At 42.3% G+C, this 21,472-nt stretch overlaps 1 protein-coding gene across 1 annotated transcript; it reads left to right on the top strand.

Moving 5' to 3' along the window:
* Positions 1-7,754: 7,754 nt before the first annotated feature.
* Positions 7,755-21,080, top strand: LOC130482927 (estradiol 17-beta-dehydrogenase 11-like). Its single transcript, XM_056855806.1, has 7 exons — positions 7,755-8,031; positions 11,678-11,785; positions 13,256-13,387; positions 16,140-16,246; positions 19,365-19,502; positions 20,786-20,902; positions 20,990-21,080. Exons 1-7 carry the CDS (start codon positions 7,822-7,824, stop codon positions 21,078-21,080), a joined length of 903 nt encoding a protein of 300 aa, XP_056711784.1. The 5' UTR covers positions 7,755-7,821.
* Positions 21,081-21,472: the final 392 nt, after the last annotated feature.

Genomic DNA, 21,472 nt, shown 5'->3' with positions numbered 1-21,472 from the left:
AACTTCCGTTAAAGGCCCGCCCTCCCCCCTCGATACCGTCTGCGGCGAAAGCGCTTTCCATTGGAGCTCGGGAAAACTGGGCCGGAAGTTCCGGCGACGAACGAACCGTTCCAGGGTTGTTCTTTTTTTTCTTTTTAACCCTCAAAGAGCCGCCGCCCTAGCGATTCAGATTTTTACGTCCTCGTGCGCTTAGCCTTAGTGGCATCACTTTTCAAAATTCAATATCCCCGCTCTTTGTGACGTCAGAGGCTTCGGGGGGGGGGAAGCCTAACGGCTGAGGGGCCGCTGGACATCTTTCGTGTTCCTCCGCGTCGCTCGAAGTAGTTCTTGCTTTTTTGGTCAGAACGACGCAAAACGCTGTTAATTATCCTATTAGATATCCTATAATAGATGGAAGAGGGAGAGGGGGAAGTCATTTTATTGTCAAATTAGTGATACTATTTGTTTTTTTATTATTATTATTATTACTGTTATTTTTAGTATTGGATATTGTTTATGTTAAATGAAGAAAATAAAAAAATTATAAAAAAAAAGATATTAGATATACTATTAGTGGTTTCTATAAAGGCTACAGGGATGCCCCTTGGTTTGCGTTTATGCTGGGGTTCTCCACATAATCCTAGTGTCAGGAGTCATGCTTATTTCTGTCATGCCAAGAGTCATGCCAAGAGTTATTTCTGTTCAAGTGTATCTATTGGTTTTGCTGTTCAACTGTATCTAGTGGTTTTGCTTCTCTGAAATGTTCAAGCTGTCAGGAGTCATGCTCTTGACGTGAGTTAGGCCCATTGCTGTTCAAGTTTTATCCTTAGGTTTTGCTTCTCTGAAATGTTCGAGCTGTCAGGAGTCATGCTCTTGACGTGAGTTAGGCCCATTGCTGGTCAAGTATTATCCTTAGGTTTTGCTTCTCTGAAATGTTCGAGCTGTCAGGAGTCATGCTCTTGACGTGAGTTAGGCCCATTGCTGTTCAAGTATTATCCTTAGGTTTTGCTTCTCTGAACTGTTCAAGCTGTCAGGAGTCATGCTCTTGACGTGAGTTAGGCCCATTGCTGGTCAAGTATTATCCTTAGGTTTTGCTTCTCTGAAATGTTCAAGCTGTCAGGAGTCATGCTCTTGACGTGAGTTAGGCCCATTGCTGTTCAAGTATTATCCTTAGGTTTTGCTTCTCTGAAATGTTCGAGCTGTCAGGAGTCATGCTCTTGACGTGAGTTAGGCCCATTGCTGTTCAAGTATTATCCTTAGGTTTTGCTTCTCTGAACTGTTCAAGCTGTCAGGAGTCATGCTCTTGACGTGAGTTAGGCCCATTGCTGTTCAAGTTTTATCCTTAGGTTTTGCTTCTCTGAACTGTTCAAGCTGTCAGGAGTCATGCTCTTGACGTGAGTTAGGCCCATTGCTGGTCAAGTATTATCCTTAGGTTTTGCTTCTCTGAAATGTTCAAGCTGTCAGGAGTCATGCTCTTGACGTGAGTTAGGCCCATTGCTGTTCAAGTATTATCCTTAGGTTTTGCTTCTCTGAACTGTTCAAGCTGTCAGGAGTCATGCTCTTGACGTGAGTTAGGCCCATTGCTGTTCAAGTATTATCCTTAGGTTTTGCTTCTCTGAAATGTTCGAGCTGTCAGGAGTCATGCTCTTGACGTGAGTTAGGCCCATTGCTGTTCAAGTATTATCCTTAGGTTTTGCTTCTCTGAACTGTTCAAGCTGTCAGGAGTCATGCTCTTGACGTGAGTTAGGCCCATTGCTGTTCAAGTATTATCCTTAGGTTTTGCTTCTCTGAAATGTTCGAGCTGTCAGGTGTCATGCTCTTGACGTGAGTTAGGCCCATTGCTGTTCAAGTATTATCCTTAGGTTTTGCTTCTCTGAAATGGTCAAGCTGTCAGGAGTCATGCTCTTGACGTGAGTTAGGCCCATTGCTGTTCAAGTATTATCCTTAGGTTTTTCTTCTCTGAACTGTTCAAGCTGTCAGGAGTCATGCTCTTGACGTGAGTTAGACCCATTGCTGTTCAAGTATTATCCTTAGGTTTGGCTTCTCTGAACTGTTCAAGCTGTCAGGAGTCATGCTCTTGACGTGAGTTAGGCCCATTGCTGTTCAAGTATTATCCTTAGGTTTGGCTTCTCTGAAATGTTCGAGCTGTCAGGAGTCATGCTCTTGACGTGAGTTAGGCCCATTGCTGTTCAAGTTTTATCCTTAGGTTTGGCTTCTCTGAACTGTTCAAGCTGTCAGGAGTCATGCTCTTGACGTGAGTTAGGCCCATTGCTGTTCAAGTATTATCCTTAGGTTTTGCTTCTCTGAACTGTTCGAGCTGTCAGGAGTCATGCTCTTGACGTGAGTTAGGCCCATTGCTGTTCAAGTATTATCCTTAGGTTTTGCTTCTCTTAAATGGTCAAGCTGTCAGGAGTCATGCTCTTGACGTGAGTTAGGCCCATTGCTGTTCAAGTATTATCCTTAGGTTTTTCTTCTCTGAACTGTTCAAGCTGTCAGGAGTCATGCTCTTGACATGAGTTAGACCCATTGCTGTTCAAGTATTATCCTTAGGTTTTTCTTCTCTGAACTGTTCAAGCTGTCAGGAGTCATGCTCTTGATGTGAGTTAGGCCCATTGCTGTTCAAGTATTATCCTTAGGTTTTGCTTCTCTGAAATGGTCAAGCTGTCAGGAGTCATGCTCTTGACGTGAGTTAGGCCCATTGCTGTTCAAGTTTTATCCTTAGGTTTTGCCTCTCTGAACTGTTCAAGCTGTCAGGAGTCATGCTCTTGACGTGAGTTAGGCCCATTGCTGTTCAAGTATTATCCTTAGGTTTTGCTTCTCTGAACTGTTCGAGCTGTCAGGAGTCATGCTCTTGACGTGAGTTAGGCCCATTGCTGTTCAAGTATTATCCTTAGGTTTTGCTTCTCTGAACTGTTCAAGCTGTCAGGAGTCATGCTCTTGACGTGAGTTAGGCCCATTGCTGTTCAAGTATTATCCTTAGGTTTTGCTTCTCTGAAATGTTCGAGCTGTCAGGTGTCATGCTCTTGACGTGAGTTAGGCCCATTGCTGTTCAAGTATTATCCTTAGGTTTTGCTTCTCTGAAATGGTCAAGCTGTCAGGAGTCATGCTCTTGACGTGAGTTAGGCCCATTGCTGTTCAAGTATTATCCTTAGGTTTTTCTTCTCTGAACTGTTCAAGCTGTCAGGAGTCATGCTCTTGACGTGAGTTAGACCCATTGCTGTTCAAGTATTATCCTTAGGTTTGGCTTCTCTGAACTGTTCAAGCTGTCAGGAGTCATGCTCTTGACGTGAGTTAGGCCCATTGCTGTTCAAGTATTATCCTTAGGTTTGGCTTCTCTGAAATGTTCAAGCTGTCAGGAGTCATGCTCTTGACGTGAGTTAGGCCCATTGCTGTTCAAGTTTTATCCTTAGGTTTGGCTTCTCTGAACTGTTCAAGCTGTCAGGAGTCATGCTCTTGACGTGAGTTAGGCCCATTGCTGTTCAAGTATTATCCTTAGGTTTTGCTTCTCTGAACTGTTCGAGCTGTCAGGAGTCATGCTCTTGACGTGAGTTAGGCCCATTGCTGTTCAAGTATTATCCTCAGGTTTTGCTTCTCTTAAATGGTCAAGCTGTCAGGAGTCATGCTCTTGACGTGAGTTAGGCCCATTGCTGTTCAAGTATTATCCTTAGGTTTTTCTTCTCTGAACTGTTCAAGCTGTCAGGAGTCATGCTCTTGACATGAGTTAGACCCATTGCTGTTCAAGTATTATCCTTAGGTTTTTCTTCTCTGAACTGTTCAAGCTGTCAGGAGTCATGCTCTTGATGTGAGTTAGGCCCATTGCTGTTCAAGTATTATCCTTAGGTTTTGCTTCTCTGAAATGGTCAAGCTGTCAGGAGTCATGCTCTTGACGTGAGTTAGGCCCATTGCTGTTCAAGTTTTATCCTTAGGTTTTGCCTCTCTGAACTGTTCAAGCTGTCAGGAGTCATGCTCTTGACGTGAGTTAGGCCCATTGCTGTTCAAGTATTATCCTTAGGTTTTGCTTCTCTGAACTGTTCGAGCTGTCAGGAGTCATGCTCTTGACGTGAGTTAGGCCCATTGCTGTTCAAGTATTATCCTTAGGTTTTGCTTCTCTGAAATGTTCGAGCTGTCAGGAGTCATGCTCTTGACGTGAGTTAGGCCCATTGCTGTTCAAGCTGTCAGGAGTCATGCTCTTGACGTGAGTTAGGCCCATTGCTGTTCAAGTTTTATCCTTAGGTTTTGCTTCTCTGAACTGTTCAAGCTGTCAGGAGTCATGCTCTTGACGTGAGTCAGGTCCATTGCTGTTCAAGTATTATCCTTAGGTTTTGCTTCTCTGAACTGTTCAAGCTGTCAGGAGTCATGCTCTTGACATGAGTTAGACCCATTGCTGTTCAAGTATTATCCTTAGGTTTTGCTTCTCTGAACTGTTCAAGCTGTCAGGAGTCATGCTCTTGACATGAGTTAGACCCATTGCTGTTCAAGTATTATCCTTAGGTTTTGCTTCTCTGAACTGTTCAAGCTGTCAAGAGTCATGCTCTTGACGTGAGTTAGGCCCATTGCTGTTCAAGTATTATCCTTAGGTTTTGCTTCTCTGAAATGGTCAAGCTGTCAGGAGTCATGCTCTTGACATGAGTTAGGCCCATTGCTGTTCAAGTATTATCCTTAGGTTTTGCTTCTCTGAAATGTTCGAGCTGTCAGGAGTCATGCTCTTGACGTGAGTTAGGCCCATTGCTGTTCAAGTATTATCCTTAGGTTTTGCTTCTCTGATCTGTTCAAGCTGTCCCCGCTCCTTTCCTTCCCCCCCCCCCCCCGCTCTGACCTTGAGTCTCTAGCAGGCAACCTCAGTATTATGGCTTGCTCCCTCCCTTCTTCCTACCAGGCACCGTTATCTCCTAATTCCCAGGCCGCTTGGTTTTGCACCTGGGATGACTCTGTGCTTAAAGTTATGCTTTGTAGTTTGGTTTGCCATTAGCAGCTTTGAACCTGTGGATTGCTCATGCTGTATCTGCGGCTCCTGAATAAACATTTACCTGCTTTAGGCCTGCCTGTCTGAGCGAGTGACTTTTTGGGATTGCCGAGGTTGGCTGGAGAACCTCACACCTAGATGAGTAGCTTTGCGAGTCCAGTAGCAAAATAGGGAGCCCCACTGAGTTCCTGCTTAATTTCCTAAAATGCTAAAACTCATTGCCTCACAGTAGTAGAAAAGGGCAAGAGTCCAGTAGCACCTTAAAGACTAGCAAGAATATTTTCTGGCAGGGTTATGAGCTTTTGTGAGCCACAGCTCACTTCTTCAGATACAGCTAGAATGTCAATCCATCTGTCTTTAAGTAGAGGACAGTGAATTCAGACAAGCATTAGTATGTAAGTGTTAACAGTATGTAAACGTGAATAGCAGGCATGATGGGATTAGGTGTGGTATGCAGAAGAGTCTGTGATGTCCAGGGGAGAGATGGGTGTGGAGAAATCAGCATTGGTCATGAGCCATGAATTCAAGGTCTTTATTCAGCCCAGGTAAATGCATTGACTTTAGTTTGAATATCAAGTGTAATTCAGCAGTTTCTGTGAATTATCTTCATTGCCTCGCGTTAGGCAGTTGAAACGCTACGCGTTGCATGGGGGAGCAGCAGCAGCCATTACAACTGTCCTTTGTCTGTGATGGTTAGGGTTGCCAACCTCCAGGTGGTGGCTGGAGATCTGCTATTACAACTGATCTCCAGCCGGTGAGAGTTCAGTTCACCTGGAGAAAAATGGCCGCTTTAGAAATTGGACTCTATGGCATTGGAGTCCCTCCCCAAATCCCGTCCTCCTCAGGATCCACACCCAACATCTCCAGGTATTTCCCAACCCAGAGCTGACAACCCTAGTGATGGTGTTATGTACATAAATGAGTGGCAGTGTGTTATACTGTTCATATTCCATCCATTGTTCCTTAATTGCGTAGCCCAGGTTATTTTTGTTTGTGGAATTGTTCATTGTATGTATTATATTATACTGATATTTCTTTCTTTTTTTGTATTGTTTTTATACCTGCCCCGACCAGGGTTGCCAACTTCATGTTGGGAAATTTGGAGGTGGGGTTAGGTAGGAGAGTAGGGTTGCAATTTTTTTTTTTGGTAAATATATAGAGAGAGGGAGGCTGTTTGTGGCCCACATTGCTGGAATTCTTGTCTCGCCTTTTGCTAACTTCCTTACCAGCACATCATTTTTTGCTCAACTTCCAGATACTAGCTAGAGATCTCCTGCTATTACAACTGATCTCCAGCCGATAGAGATCAGTTCACCTGGAGAAAATGGCCTCTTTGGCCGTTGGACTCTATGGCATTGAAGTCACTCCCCAAGCCCCGCCCTCCTCAGGCTCCACCCCAGAAACCTCCCACCGGTTGTGAAGAGGGACCTGGCAAGCCTAAGGTGGTGGCTGGAGATCTCTTGTTATTGCAGGTGATCTCCAAGTGACAGAGATCAGTTCATCTAGAGAAAATGGCTGCTTTGGAAGGTAGTGTGGCATTATAGTCCACTGAATTCCCTTCCCTCCCCAAACCACACCTTCCTCAGGCTCCACCCCCAAAATCTCCAGGTATTTCCCAGTCCACAGCTGGCAACCCTAGAAGAGAGGGACCTTACCAGGGTATAATGCCATAGACTCACCATGCAAAGCAGCTACTTTCTCCAGGGAAACTGATCTCTGTCTGAAGGGAAAACACACACAAGTGTATCTTGATTGGTGAGAGACCAGCTCTGCCATCTGAGTGGAGCTCTCAGGTTTTTATTAAGAAAGACACATAATGAATAGCAAGGTTGATCAATACTTTAGACAATGGAATTTTAGGCAAAGCATACCACGATTAATGATTAACAAGATCAAGGCATAGCGAAGACAATGATATATTCTATCTCTTGGAGTCATCCTCCTTAAAGCAAACATCTGGCTGTCTAGCACCTTGCAATGAGTGGATTAAGCTAATCCCTTTAAGATTGCTCCACTGAGGTCATTAGGTCACTCTACAGTCAGTAGACTTTGGACAGTATATATCCAGAGATGAGACCCAGAAATCATTATGACAATATTATAAGCAATGAGGGTGTGCCCTGCCATTGCAATAAAACCATAAGAACTGTTACATCTGCCATCTGGGGACCAGTTGGAATTCTGGAAGGTCTCCAAGCCCCATCTGGAGGTTGGCAACCCTAGCCCCGAGTTGCAACAAGACAGGTGAACAATAAATGCAGTACATTGGTAAGGTAGTTAATCAATCATATGTTAGGCTGCCAAAAGTGTATGTATGTTGCAGGTTGTAACAAAGTACCTGTTTCCCATAACTATAAATGTAGTGTGTAAACTCCAGTAGGGGGGGCTGAACCTTCTGTTCTTAGAGCCCATTCACGTTAAATAAATTTTGTTTTCTGGTTAAGGAGTCTCTGGTTTGGGCGTGGTTGTTTACAGATTCAAATTTTAGGGTGACCCAGCGTGCCTAAAAGAAATTCCAGGACAATATAAATAATGCACACATAAGGCACACTTCTGCCCCTCTGCAGACAGTATTTCTAAATTTTGTGCAGTGACGTTGGGTACAGACACAGAACTTAAGGCAAAAATATACATACAAACTTCATGTGTCTAAAGATTTCAGACTATCTTTTCAACGTAAGCAGTATTGCTAAGAAGAGGATGCAAGGGGGTATTTGAGAGAACATCACAGAACTCATGATTTTTCTGTTCTAGCAGCTTTTTAAAACTTTATTGGACGATGTGTCTTATCTCTAGTAAATGAATAGCACACTTTATTACAAAGTCCAGTTTACAGTCAGTCATAGCGGGTTGAAAGTGTGTGTGTAAAAGGAAGAAGAATGAATCTCTTACTGGATTTCCTCGGGCTTTTAGTCATCATAATCTATTCTTATGTGGAGGCTTTGGTGAAACTTTTCATTCCTGCAAAGAGAAAATCCATCAGTGGTGAAATTGTGCTTATCACAGGAGCAGGACACGGCCTTGGAAGACTTACAGCTTACAAATTTGCCAAGCAGCAAAGCAGATTGGTTCTCTGGGATATAAACAAGGTAGAAATCATTCCCCCATTTTAGATCAGAGAATTAACAGGAAAGAGAAATACTCGGTTAGGAAAAAATGTAATTCAGTTGTAAGTAATTATGATGATTTATCTATGGTGTTACTTAGAAGTAAGCCCCAATTAATTTCAGTGGAATTTACTTCCAAATAAATATGCTGACGGTTGCAGACTCAGACAGAATTTAATTTTGTACTCTAGATATAGAAAGAATTAAGGTAAAAATGGCCAGATTTTAATTATTATTTTATAACATTGATCAAATATTTCTTTGTGGATCAATTGCGCTTTGCAGATCTTTCTCTGTTTTAAGACAGGCATGGAAAATGGGTTTCAAATCCAAGGTGACTTTGAGTACATTCAACTTCCAAAAATGCCTTTAATGGTTTGGATTGATCATAGAGCAGTGCTACAGACATAGCTGTCATTCCTACTAGGGTCATGGTTAGAGAATGAGATATTTCTGTAGTCTCTTATCCTTGTCCATTTGAACGCCATTTTAAAAAATGTATTTTAAAAAGGTAATCTCCATGTTGTGAGTGTTCGGTTACAGCTCCTGGGTATCTAGCTTTCGTTAAGCAGATTGCCCTCCAATTGGTTGATAGTCCTAAAATGGAATCTAATAGATTGGAAATCTTCTTTTTCTTGAGTGGGCAGTTAACGGCAGGATGAGGTCTACCACCAGTGGTTTAGAGTTTCTACAGCCTTCCTGGGATCAGCTGGAAATGCAAGGTAGAGCTATGCCTTGAGTGCTGGTGGCAGCCCAGACTGCTAACGTTACATGGTGGCACTCTTCCAAGATAGCTTTGGTGGTCAGAGAGAAGTGACAGAAAAGGTAGTGGGGGAGACAGCCTGCAGAGGACGGTGTGGTTTTTCCTCTTCTTTCCTGGACCTCTCCTTTTAAGTGCAGACTTCAGGGGGAGGGGGAGCTATCTTGCCCAGCATGTTGTGCTCACAGCTTGTCTTGGGCCAGCTCCTTTGCTGTCTGCTGGCCCCTCTGTACTTCACAACATCCTTAAAGGCACTAGGTTTGCAGCTGTCCTCACCACATGCTGCAGGGCCTTCAGAAGGCCCAACTTACGTGGCAGCTTCAGCACTGAGGGAGTGGATCAGCAGTGGTGAGCCAAGCAAGCAGCCGGCCTTCCTCCCACTTCTTCCCAGTGACTGGTAAGTGCAGGGATGGGTGTCCTACCCCAGGACATCTTGCTGGGACAGATGCTGGTTAATTGAGTTGTCTGGATAATAAAGTGCTGGATAACACAGCTTTTACTGTAATTTTGCAAATAAGAATTCTAATGGTCTTAACTCTACAGGAGGGTACTCACCAGTATGGATCAAATAATGAGAACAGGCAACATAACACTGGATAAATACAGGGTGTAGAGAGAGCATTTTTCTATACGTGGCCACTGCTGGTGGTCAAATGCAAACTTCTGTTTGGGTGTAATTGACATTAAAGGAGAAACACTTGGCAGATACTTAGGCTCTCTATTTTTTAATGTCAGGTACTTCATGTGTTCCAGGGTTGAGTCATGGCATTGATAGGGTCGCCAGCTCTGAGTTGGGAAATACCTGGAGATTTTGGGGGTGGAGCCTGAGGGTGGGGTTTGGAGAGGGGACTTCAATGCCATAGAATCCAATTGCCATTTTCTCCAGGAGAACTGATTTCTATCACCTGGAGATCAGTTGTAATAGCGGGAGATCTCCAGCCACCACCTGGAGGTTGGCGGCACGGAGGCTCAAAAGTACAACACCACACTGGAGAATCACAAAAATCAATATATCTAATAATAATAATACCGGGCATTAATTCATGCCAAACCAAAAAGTACAAGCATCTTGCAACAATAATAATATACACATCTCAAAGAAACCAAACACAAATTCCTGAAACGGGCGGGATGCACTCGTCCCGGAGAATCAAATAGTCCCAAAATAATGAGGTCCAAAGGTACAACAAGAAAAAACAACGGAGAACAAAGGAGGACGTGTGGCTAGTCGTTGGTGCACGTTTCAAAAGCTTTCTTCAGCTCCAACAAAGTTCATGACAACTAAGGACTTTATGTTCCATTTGGAAAGTAAACACATTGTCTGTGGACCGTCAGCTGTGAAATTAACAAACAATCATGCTAAGTCATTGAAGGAACATTTTTAACCATAAAGCAATAAGACAATAAAACTAGCAGTCACAACACATAATACATGCTCACCTAGAAGAAAAATGTGTCAATAAGAATTCAAGTGCACATATAATTTCTTATGTTGTAGGCGGTAGAGTGAAAGGGAAAGGGAAGTCTTTTTATATGGAAAGCCAAAAGGTGCAGAAAGGCTGGCTGAGGAGGCAGAAGTAAACGCTAGTCTTAAAGGGACAGTATTGAAGGAACAGAGTGAAAGCAGGCTGCTATAGATCAAATGAAGCAGGAAAGATCGAACTCATTGTTCAAACCTTTAGGTATAAGAGTTTGAAACGCATGAATCAGGCGAGATTCTTGTTGAAGTAAAATCTTTTTTGTATCCTGAATGTGATAGGGTTTTGATTTAAACTGCCAAAGAACAAAGAACAAAATATCTGTGTCTGAATGGTGTGCATGTACATAATGCTGGACCATTCCATGTGTGTATGCGCACCCTGTGTTCACCGATCCTAAGGCAGACAGGGCAGGACGAGCACCCAATGTACATCAGACAACACGGGCAGAGAACCGCGTACACAGACATGGCCGTACTACAGTTGCTGAACTGTTGCAAAGTGTAAGAGAAGTTGGAAGTGGTAGAATGAACGTCCTTTATAGGCAAGCTGTAATGACACATGGAGCAGTGGCCACATTTATAATGGCCTTTAATTTGTAATTGCTCCTTCATGGGAGAAAGATCTGTTTTGACCAGCATGTCTCATATAGAGAGTGTTTTCCGCATTCCAAGAATGGGTGGTAGGTTGCAAGGAGGAATGTCTTGAACTACAGAAGATCTGGAGAACATCTTCTCCAGAGAGATTCTTCATCAGCTCAACATCCCACTGACCTGAGAATAGTAGCTTCCTTTCAATATTCTCATTTATCATATGACATCAAGAAGATCCTGGTGCGCCACTGGCACCTAGTTCGAGACATTCCTGGTTGCAACCTACCACCCATTCATGAACTTTGTTGGAGCTGAAGAAAGCTTTTGAAACGTGCACCAACGACTAGCCACGCGTCCTCCTTTGTTCTCCGTTGTTTTTTCTTGTTGTACCTTTGGACCTCATTATTTTGGGACTATTTGATTCTCCGGGACGAGTGCATCCCGCCCGTTTCAGGAATTTGTGTTTGGTTTCTTTTGAGATGTGTATATTATTATTGTTGCAAGATGCTTGTACTTTTTGGTTTGGCATGAATTAATGCCCGGTATTATTATTATTATATATATTGATTTTTGTGATTCTCCAGTGTGGTGTTGTATTTTTGAGCCTCCGTGCCGCCATTTTCTTTAACTTTGTTAATTCCGGCACAGGTGTTTTCATTTATTGTAACCACCTGGAGGTTGGCAACCCTAGGCATTGAACATGTGTAGAAGTCACTGCTGAAGTTACACCTTGTTTTGTTAACCCAGTTACACACGACTAGTAGGGTGCAAAGAAATTATCAAGATTGCTTTTGCAGCATGGCATTGAGGAAACAGCTGAAGCATGCAGAAAGCTGGGAGCCACCACCTATGCATTTGTAGTGGACTGCAGCAACAGAGAAGAAATCTACAGCACTGCAGAGAAGGTGAGAATTGCTGTGAATGAGACCTCAAGGTTCCCCCGGACTGGCCAAAAAGAATGCTAACAAAGATCTTAAAGCAAAGCAGCTTCTTTTAAAAAGTGGCAAATATGCCTGGAAGATTCCTCTTTCTGCTACATACCTTCTTAACAGATTCATTATTTAAGCAAGAAAGGGCATTACTCAAAGATTTTCACTCTTCTATGGTATAAATCATTAGGGGCAACACTTTTTAGGTATTTTGTACTTTAATGATGCAAATTGATGTCAAGGTCTTACAAATGCCTATATTTTTGCTTGATGGGAGCTTTGAAAACGTCTAAGGAGAAAGATGTTTTGCAAGAGTCAAAATATGTTTGGCTGCAGCTTATTAGACTTAGTGTTTGCATTGTAAAACTCAGGAAGCAGAAATGTGACTGTTAAATCAATCTTCTTAAATGCCCATCAGTCAAATAAGAAATTCTGTTCAAGTTTATTTCAAACTGTCGATATATATCAACAGAGGGATAGGACGAAAAGCACTCTAAAGGCAGGGGTAAATTCTATTTAGTATATCAATGCCTGGCCTAGGACTGGTTCACACAGTCTTTTCATTGCTATTTTTTTCTTTATGGTTGTCATTAGATATTGACTTACAATCATAGAGTTGAAAGGGTTACCAGGGTCATCTATTCCAACCCCCTGCACAATACAGGAAATTCACAACTACCTCCCACCCACCACCCACACACACCACCACCAGTGACCCCTACTCCATGCCCAGAAGATGGCAACAAAAACCCTCTAGGATCCCTGGTCAATCTGGCCTGGAGGAAAATTGCTTCCTGACCCCAAAGTCGCAATCGGTATCTCCCTGGGCATGTAAGAAAGGACCAAAGGACTTATTTTTACCTATGAACAGGTGGCCCGTGGATATAATAGAACAGTTTCCATGATCACATCACAGCTTTCCAGTGCTAATGCAACTGTAAAAATTGCTTCAAAAGTGAACCTTGGTATGTCCACAAGGCCCCATACATGGGGATGATCACGTAAAGAAAATTCATAATAGCTGTGAATTGGCTGCTAGACTTTTTAAAAGTTCACTTTATTTGTTTCACTTCCTCAGTGTTTACTGTGCCTTTCTGTAGGGTTGCCAACCTCCAGGTACTAGATGGAGATCTCCTGCTATTACAACTGATCTCCAGCCGATAGAGAGCATTTCACCTGGAGAAAATGGCCGCTTTGGCAATTGGACTCTATAGCATTGAAGTCCCTCCCCTCCCCAAACCCCGCCCTCTTCAGGCTCTGCCCCCAAAATTTCTAGGTATTTCCCAACCCGGAGCTGGCAACCCTACCTTCCTGTCTGGGTGAGACCTCCAATGAGGCTTTACATGAAAAACTGATTCAATTTAATGGTATTTCCAATTCAGTAAGTACCAGCTTAACTTTGACGATTGCTGAATTTACATGATATCTATTTCTTGCATTTTAAAGGTGAAAAGAGATGTTGGAGATGTGAGTATCCTGGTGAATAATGCTGGAGTGGTGGCAGCAGCAGATCTGCTTTCCACTCAGGACAATCTGATACAGAAAACGTTTGAGGTCAACATTCTTGCTCATCACTGGGTAATTATCATTGGAGTCTTAACACTTTACAGTATTGGAAACAACGAGTGCATCAAGACAAGCCAAACATACTGTTCTGAATTGTACATGGTTTATTGCTGACCATAAGAAAATACATAATCCTAACTCTATATCTTCCAAAAATTGGAATTGCAACGCTGTGATTGGAATATTCATTATCCCCTAGCTAATGATCCAGCTGCCTTGAGTCTGAGGAGGCAAGGCTGGACAGAAATGTTTTAAATAAATTAGATAAATAAAAGATGTTCCTAAGAGAGCTGAAAGAAGGAACAGTTTGAATTTTGAGCATGGACACATGAAGCTGCCATATACTGAATCAGACCATTGGTCCATCAAAATCAGTACTGTCTACTCAATTTGGAAGCAGCTCTCCAGGGACTCAGGCAGAGGTCTTTCACATTACCTACCATCTGATCCTTAACTGGAGAGGCCAGGGATTGAACCTGGGACTTTCTGCATGCCAAGAAGATGTTCTACCACCTAGTCCCGGCCTCTCCCCTAGCATGATTATTTGTGCACCCCCCGCCTCCCAACAATGCAACATTTTAAAATAAGCAGTTAACTACAAAGACTCTCAAGGAACACTATACTTTTAATAACATAAGAAAAGCCATGCTGGATCAGACCAAGGCCCATTAAGTCCAGCAGTCTGTTCACACAGTGGCCAACCAGGTGCCTCTAGGAAGCCCTCAAAGAAGACAACTGCAGCAGCACCATCCCTGTGTTTCACAACACCCAATATATTCGGCATGCTCCTCTGATCCTGGAGAGAATAGGCATGCATCATGACTAGTATCCATTTTTACAAGTAGCCATGAATACTCCTCTCTTCCATAAACATGTCCACTCCCCTCTTAAAGCCTTCCAAGTTGGCAGCCATCACCACATCCTGGGGCAGGGAGTTCCACAGTTTAGCTATGCGTTGTGTATCTGAATGTACGTGTTCATCCTGCCCTTCCTCCAAGGAGCTGCAGGTGCTTTACATGGCTCTTCTTTACTCCATTTTATGCTCACAGCAAACCTGTGAGATAGGTGAGGCTGAGAACCTGAATACATTATATGTTGTCCTTGGTCGAAAACGCATGGCCACTTTATCCTCCTTTAATCCCTGTTTCAGCCAGGATTCAGCCAGGATCGAACGCGTGCGTTTCACCTAATGTGTGTTCGATCCTGGCTAAAACAGAGATTAAAGGAGGATAATGTGACCATGCGTTTTCAACCCTTGTGTCTGTTTGTTTGTCCCCATTCCATGGTTTCTTTTTAAAATATATATATTTTATTAAAATTTTCCAGGGTACAGAAAGGAAAAACAGGAAGGGGGGAAGAATATAGAATAAAAAGACTTCACTTCTTGGATTCTTCTAGCACGGCCGCAACCCTCCTCGTTTCCTCATTTAGAGCCCTGACTCTTTTCCACTGATGCTACCGCTTATATTCAATTATTTTCCACTTCTCATTCATTTTCATTAAGGATTGTAGATCCCACTATTAAACCTTTTGATTTCTGATTCTATTTCTACTATTTCAAAGGGTACTATTATACCATTTAGTTATCCACCATGGTTCCTGTCTCCCAGACATCATCTGAGGTTCGCACTCAAAAGTGAATTTCCCGGAGCAGAGGAGGCAAATTTGGATCAGCACTGTGGTGGGCTAGAAAATGTGAAAGCCTGGGCGGGGGATGAAAATTTTTTTGGGGAATTGTTTTTTCCGTGTTTTTTTCGGAGGCCTCTTTTTCAATTTTTATGATGGAAAAAATTGAAATTTGGGGGGGGGGTACTGGAAAAAAACTCCTATAAAATATTTTCTCTTTTAGAATAAAATGCTTTTAAAGACAAGGTGGCCATATACGGCTCTTAAATCCAAGATGTATTTCTGTGTCTAGAAGAATAACCGATCTTCATGAGGGGAGCATGCAGGGCTTTCATTGTTTCTCAACAGCTGCATGCCTTCTGTTGTCCTTTTGACTTGCCGTGGTTGACCTTTTCACTTCTCCCTCAAACCACTGAGACACATTTACCCACAGTAAAAAGGAGCTTATTGCCCTATTTTGCAGGAGGGTGGGGGAAAGATCTGAAGGAGATGGGGCAGAAATTGCACTAGAGCCTCAGAGGAAAACAGAAATTTTCGTTGAGAACTTTGCTCACTCTAACCAGATAGCAAAAAATTAAGGTACCTGTGCTAAGATAGCATAGGATGCACCAGCTTGCAGTTTTCTGTCAAGTATTGGCTATATTTGCAACTTTGCTTATACAAAACTGAGGCATTTATAACTTAAATTCCATAAATATGTCAAATATTGTAATTTTATATGCAGGGTAAGTTATAAATGATGCATTTTATGTTGTTAAAATGGTAAAATTTGTTTAGGTTTGATAGGTCATATATGTCAATGTTTCCCAAAAATTCTGTTGTTGTTTTTTTCTGCGGGGAAAAGGGAAAAAATGTGTTTTGTTCCCGTGGTTTCAAAATTTCTGGAAATTTTACATCTCTCCCCTCCCCATGCCATTTTCTTTACCTAAAATGACCCCAAAGAATCACTATTTGCTCCACTGGGGAGCCATGTTTGTGGACTACACGCGTATTTCCCCAGTGAGGCGAATAGCAGCTCCACGGGGCCATTTCAGGTCAAGGAAAACAAATATATATTAAGTTAAAGAATGTACATATTTTTTATTGAGAAGCATCAGCATCTAAATTTTCTTTCCCTTCTTTCAAAACGTGCTTGAAGACAACGAAAGCCTTCCTGCCAGCAATGATGAAAAAGAACCACGGCCATATTGTCACAGTTGCATCAGCTGGAGGGCACGTAGTGGTTCCTTTCCTGGTTTCTTATTGGTATGTATATTAAGCAAGATGTCTGTTCTTAGCTCTCTTGGGCTAAGAGACAGACAAAAGGGATTTTAAGCCTTAGAAACCTGCTAATACTTTTAGCAAGACTTATAGGGAACTAGATAGAAAGATGTTAATTGCTTTATTCCATGTTACCCTTCCTAATTTTAGTACAGTAAAGAATTTTTGTTTGATTAAGGAACAAGTCTTTGACTCTGTTTTATTGTGTGCTTGACCTGAATTCTTTCTAACTGCAGTCATGATTCATTGGGCCTCTTAAGACTCCAATATAATCCTATCTCTCCCTCAAATGTTGAGAAAAGGCCTTGGGTTTCCTCACTGATTATAAAAGTTAACAGCTCAGCATGACCTGCCCTTTGTATTTGTTAATTAGTTCTACTTATCTCGTTTCACACCCTCCCTGGATTAGATTTTATGTTTATTGTATTCTGCCCATCTTCTAAAGGGAATGGACCTCACCCACTCTGTATGGATTTATTTCTCTCTGATTCAAACTAGCCTGTCTTTGCAATACTGCCTCACACCTGCCCATCTGCTTCTTGTAACTACGAGTATCAGTATATCTCTTTGGATGTACTCCATCCATCTGAGCTCTGACTCACAAGATCTTATGCCAGATTACGTGTTATTAGTCTTTAAGGTGCCACTATGCTTCTAGATTTAAAAAAATGTTGAAAAGTATTCTTCCTCAGTGTATATTAATTTATTATTTATTTATTGGGCAGGGGGAACTATGCTGCCTCTCCAGGGCTGCTGCCCTAGGCAGCTTACAAAATAAAGCAAGATAAAACATTAAATGTTGTAATTTACAACTCGCCATTTTAAAAAATCAACCAGAGCATAAAAATGTAGATAATTGAGCAGCTTGAGATGAATACTTTTCAAACTAAAAACAGACAATAAGGACAGTGTTAAAAGAGCAGCCTGTTAATTACAAGCCTAGGCAAACAGAAACATTTTGTTATGATAGGAGGATTCAGTGTGCCATTAGCTGCTGCATAGAATATTATTAGTCTGGGGAACATCATTGGAAAACTGAAAGTTAAAACAGCTGCCATTTTTGAGTCTTTGATGGTAGATAATAGAAATGGTTTCCTGAACATTTGTGGTCTGTATCCATAGTCCCTGTTTTCTCATCAAAAATGGCTGGAATCAGTGCATCCAAATGGTGTTGCCAACCTTTTTCTTTTCTTTTTTTGCTGTTTGAGCGTAGATCACTTGAGTAGTGGACAATACTTTGGAAGCAATCGATGAAGTTATCTGTTAGCATCTGATCTTGTAGAAGAGATTCTTTGGTTGAGAGCAGCATTAATAATGCTGGTTAATAATAAGTGATCTTCTGCCAAAAGTAACAAGCTTGTTTGTTAAGACTCTAATTTTTGGATAATGGTTGCTTATCTGTTTTAGCAATCAGCTACAACTACTTGTCCGTTTAAGAGTTTTCCCCCAGGGCTATCTGAGTATGCATAGGTTATAGATCCCAGCTACCCCCTCTTGCTCTCTGTCTCCCACTAATTCTCCCAGCTAAAGTGGAAACTGCCCTGACCTGGATGGCCCAGGTTAGCCTGATCCCGTCAGATCTCAGAAGCTAAGCAGGGTCAGCTCTGGTTAGTATTTGGATGGGAGACCACCAAGGAATACCAGGGTTGCTGTGCAGAGGAAGGCACTGGCAAACCACCTCTGTTAGTCTCTTGCTATGAAAACCCTAAAAGGGGTCGCCATAAGTTGGCTGCGACTTGATGGCACGTTACACACACACAAAGTGGAGACTACCTACTTAGGGTAACAATTTCGGTCATCTATGCACCGTCGCTGTAACCTCCTTTATTCCCTGTTTCAGCCAGGATCTAACTTTTCAGTATGCACAATACCCCATTCCTTGGTATCTCGACACTGTTTCGACGCAATACCAACCCAGGTCTTTCCATTCCTCTGTTAATCCAACTTTTCCCTCTCCCCTGAGCTCAGCCCGGCTCAAAGCAGAGTGCAGATGACTAAACGGGGAAACACAGAAGATTGGCTTCTCTCACAGCCAGTCACGAAGCAGTGTGTAAAGAGGCGGGGATTCAAGTGCTTCCTGCTTCCTCAGAGCTCTTTCTGAGCAGAAGAAAGGCTTTTTAAAAACGAGGCTTGGATTTCTCCCTCCCCCTTCTTTCAGATTGCTCCATTTTTTTGTTTTTGTTCTTAAAATGCTTTTTTATGTGGCAGTTGGGTTTGGGGTGGGGAGGAAATCTTCTCTCACGGTGAGCACTGCGAAGTAAGCCAATTACAGAGCAGCATTTAAAGGGGTGGAACTTGATTTGAGCTTGGGAGACTGCTTTTCTGTATTCATGGCTCGATTAGCACACAGTATTGTCCCTGATCATTCAAGCCAATGCATACAGTTTCCCACAAATTGGGTGAAATTAATGTGCAATGAACCCAGGTCCAACCAGGGAGATCCAACCCATGCATAAAAGGCCATAGTGTTTAAGGTGTCAGACTAGGATCTGTTAAACCCAGGTTCAAATCCCCATTCGTGCCATGGAAACTTGCTGGGTGACCTTGGGCCAGTCAAACATTCTCAACTCTGAACCTAGTAAGTATTTCAATGGGAGACCTCTAAGGAATACCAGAATTGTGACTCAGAGGCAGGCAATGGCAAACCACCTTTGAACCTCTTTTGCCTTGAAAACCCTATAGGGTTGGAGGGCTTTAAGAGGGGAGTGGACATATTCATGGAGGAGAGGGGTATTCATGGCTATTAGTTAGAATGGGTACTAGTCATGCTGCATACCTGTTCTCTCTAGTATCAGAGGAGTATGCCTATTATTTTGGGTACGGTGGAACACAGGCAGGATGGTGCTTCTGCAGTCGTCTTGTTTGTGGCTTCCTAGAGGCACCTGGTTGGCCACTGTGTGAACAGACTGCTGGACTTGATGGCCCTTGGTCTGATCCAGCAGGGCCTTTCTTATGTTCTTAGGGTCACCATAAGTCAGCTTGATGGCAAAAAGTATTTTTTTTTTACAAAATACCACACCACAGAAAGCTAAGCAAAGATTAACTTGGGCTAGTTAAGAAATAATGGCAAGGTTTAATCAAACTGCCCTCCTTCTTTCCGTAGTTCAAGCAAGTTTGCAGCTGTTGGGTTTCATAAAAGCCTGACTCAAGAATTGTCTGCATTGGGAAAAGATGGGATCAAAACCTCATGCCTTTGTCCAGTTTTTATAAACACTGGCTTTATAAAACGTCCAAGTTCAAGGTAAGCTGCAAAGAGGGTGAGTGGGCTTTATATGCTCGTTGACAGTGCTTGCTATGTGTCTCAGTGCAGTAAAAGCCCTCCAATATAAGGAATGCCTATCCCCATGTCGTATCACCAATTGCTTTTGAAACTCTATATTGTGTCAAAAGTAGTTTGCTATGTGCAGCATAGGAGGTTTCAGTCACTTCTGTGCTGATTCACCATTGCAGCGAATTAATAAATAATTGGGGGTAGAGGTAAGATCACATTGGGGGTAGAGGTAAGGGCACTGGACTAGAATCTGGGGGGGGGTGTCAAAACCCCACAATGCCTTGGAGCTCTCTGGATGATCTTTGGTCAGTCATTCTCTCTGAGCCTAAGCTACCTCACAGAGGATGAAATGTGGAGAATCATGTATACTACCCTGAGCTCCCTGGGGGATATTCAGTCTTTATTACGGCCCACAGGCCATTCAGGAGTAAATAATTGGTGTGCTCCTATTGTAAAAAAGAATTTCATGATTGCTCCATTCTCCCTTTTGACCTTAACTAGCGCCATTTATGCATGGGAGGTTTTGCCTTGGATTTGCTGCTCTCTGGATGCACTTTCCCCCCCATCCATATTCTCAAAACTCAACAATAAACCCGCCTGCAGAGTTTTGAGAATTCGGATGGGGAAAATGTGCATCTATAGAGTGAAAAAGCCTATGCAAAACCTTCCATGAATAAATGGCCTAGGATTGTTTTTATTTGCGACAAAATTTGTCATCAAAAATAACCCCCAAATATTCATATGACCAAACCATCAGAGGTCGCCTCGCTCTTACCCTGCGTTTCCCCGCAGGGACCTGTTTTATCTTGAATTTTAAAACATGGGGAAACGCAGGGGGAGAGCGAGGCGACCTCTGATGGTCAGAAACGGCATGCATAATCAGAACAAAGACCCAGAGTCGTTGGATGGGTGACAGCAAGTGAAACAGCCATGCATAAAAGGCCTAATAGTAGAATAATAGCCCCACGAAATGATGCAGTTCTAATCCTCTTAAGAATCTTAAGAACCCTTTCTTGAATAAAATGGGCCTTGTGTCTCAGTAGACCTGTTTTAGGATTGCTATGAAAACTCTCTAAATTCTGTTCATATAAATAAATAAATAAATAAATAAATAAATAAATAAATAAAACATTCTGGCAAGCTATTAGAACTGTGTTTAATCAATTTGAGATAAATCTCAAATTGTAATATTCCTATGATCCACCATTCTGTCAAGGACTTATCTTTTCATGCATCCTTTCCTTTCACTTCAGATTATTGCCTACTCTGGAGCCTGACAAAGTTGCAAGTAAACTCATGGATGGAATACTTTGCAACCAAAAAATGATATTCGTTCCACCATTTGTGAAATGCAGCCTGTTCCTTGAAAGGTAAGAAATGAGAGCCTTAAAGTAGAACGTAAGAAAAATAAAACCACAAGTACAAGAAGTAATTTAATGTTTCGTTCTTTCTCACAGAATTCTACCAGAGCGTGCCTTGAAGGCTATGGAGAAGTTCCTGAAAATAAAATTTGATGCAGTTGTTGGATATGGGGGGAAAGAAAATTAAGTTAATAGATCAAAATGAAGAGGTCTGATAATTGTGCACAATATGTGATGGAGTTTCTTAACATGGCTTTTGAAATACCTGGTCTAAAGCAAAATAACATGCAGAATGAATCCCATGCACTTTTCATCTAAAAAATACATTAAAAACACCAGTGTAATGATGCAATGAGTGTATGAGTGAAACACAATAGTGTGCTGATCCATTTATGTGCTTAACTCTATTGAACTGTGGCCATCCTTATACCTAACAGACAAAGACTGGCCCCTGTGTGGATCGAAATATCTGCAAAAAGGGTCCAGCCTCTGCTACAATTTGCACTTCTGCAAACCTGAGGGAACACCCAGAGGTTTGCATTAAAAAAATGTGCACATGCATAGGTGTCACAGAAAAAC

This window comes from Euleptes europaea, chromosome 9, assembly GCF_029931775.1.
Source record: "Euleptes europaea isolate rEulEur1 chromosome 9, rEulEur1.hap1, whole genome shotgun sequence".
In the NCBI taxonomy this organism is placed as follows: Eukaryota; Metazoa; Chordata; class Lepidosauria; order Squamata; family Sphaerodactylidae; genus Euleptes; species Euleptes europaea.
Note: the sequence above shows the minus strand (reverse complement) of the source record. Positions and strands in the feature narration are given on the sequence as shown.

What these genes read in the sequence shown, in the direction of transcription:
- LOC130482927 (XM_056855806.1), top strand. Translation starts at nt 7,822, where the DNA reads ATGAATCTCTTACTGGATTTCCTCGGGCTTTTAGTCATCATAATCTAT. An exon ending in TTCTCTGGGATATAAACAAG is followed by an intron (nt 8,032 to 11,677) that starts GTAGAAATCATT and finishes TTGCTTTTGCAG; the next exon opens with CATGGCATTGAGGAAACAGC. An exon ending in CCTTTCCTGGTTTCTTATTG is followed by an intron (nt 16,247 to 19,364) that starts GTATGTATATTA and finishes TTCTTTCCGTAG; the next exon opens with TTCAAGCAAGTTTGCAGCTG.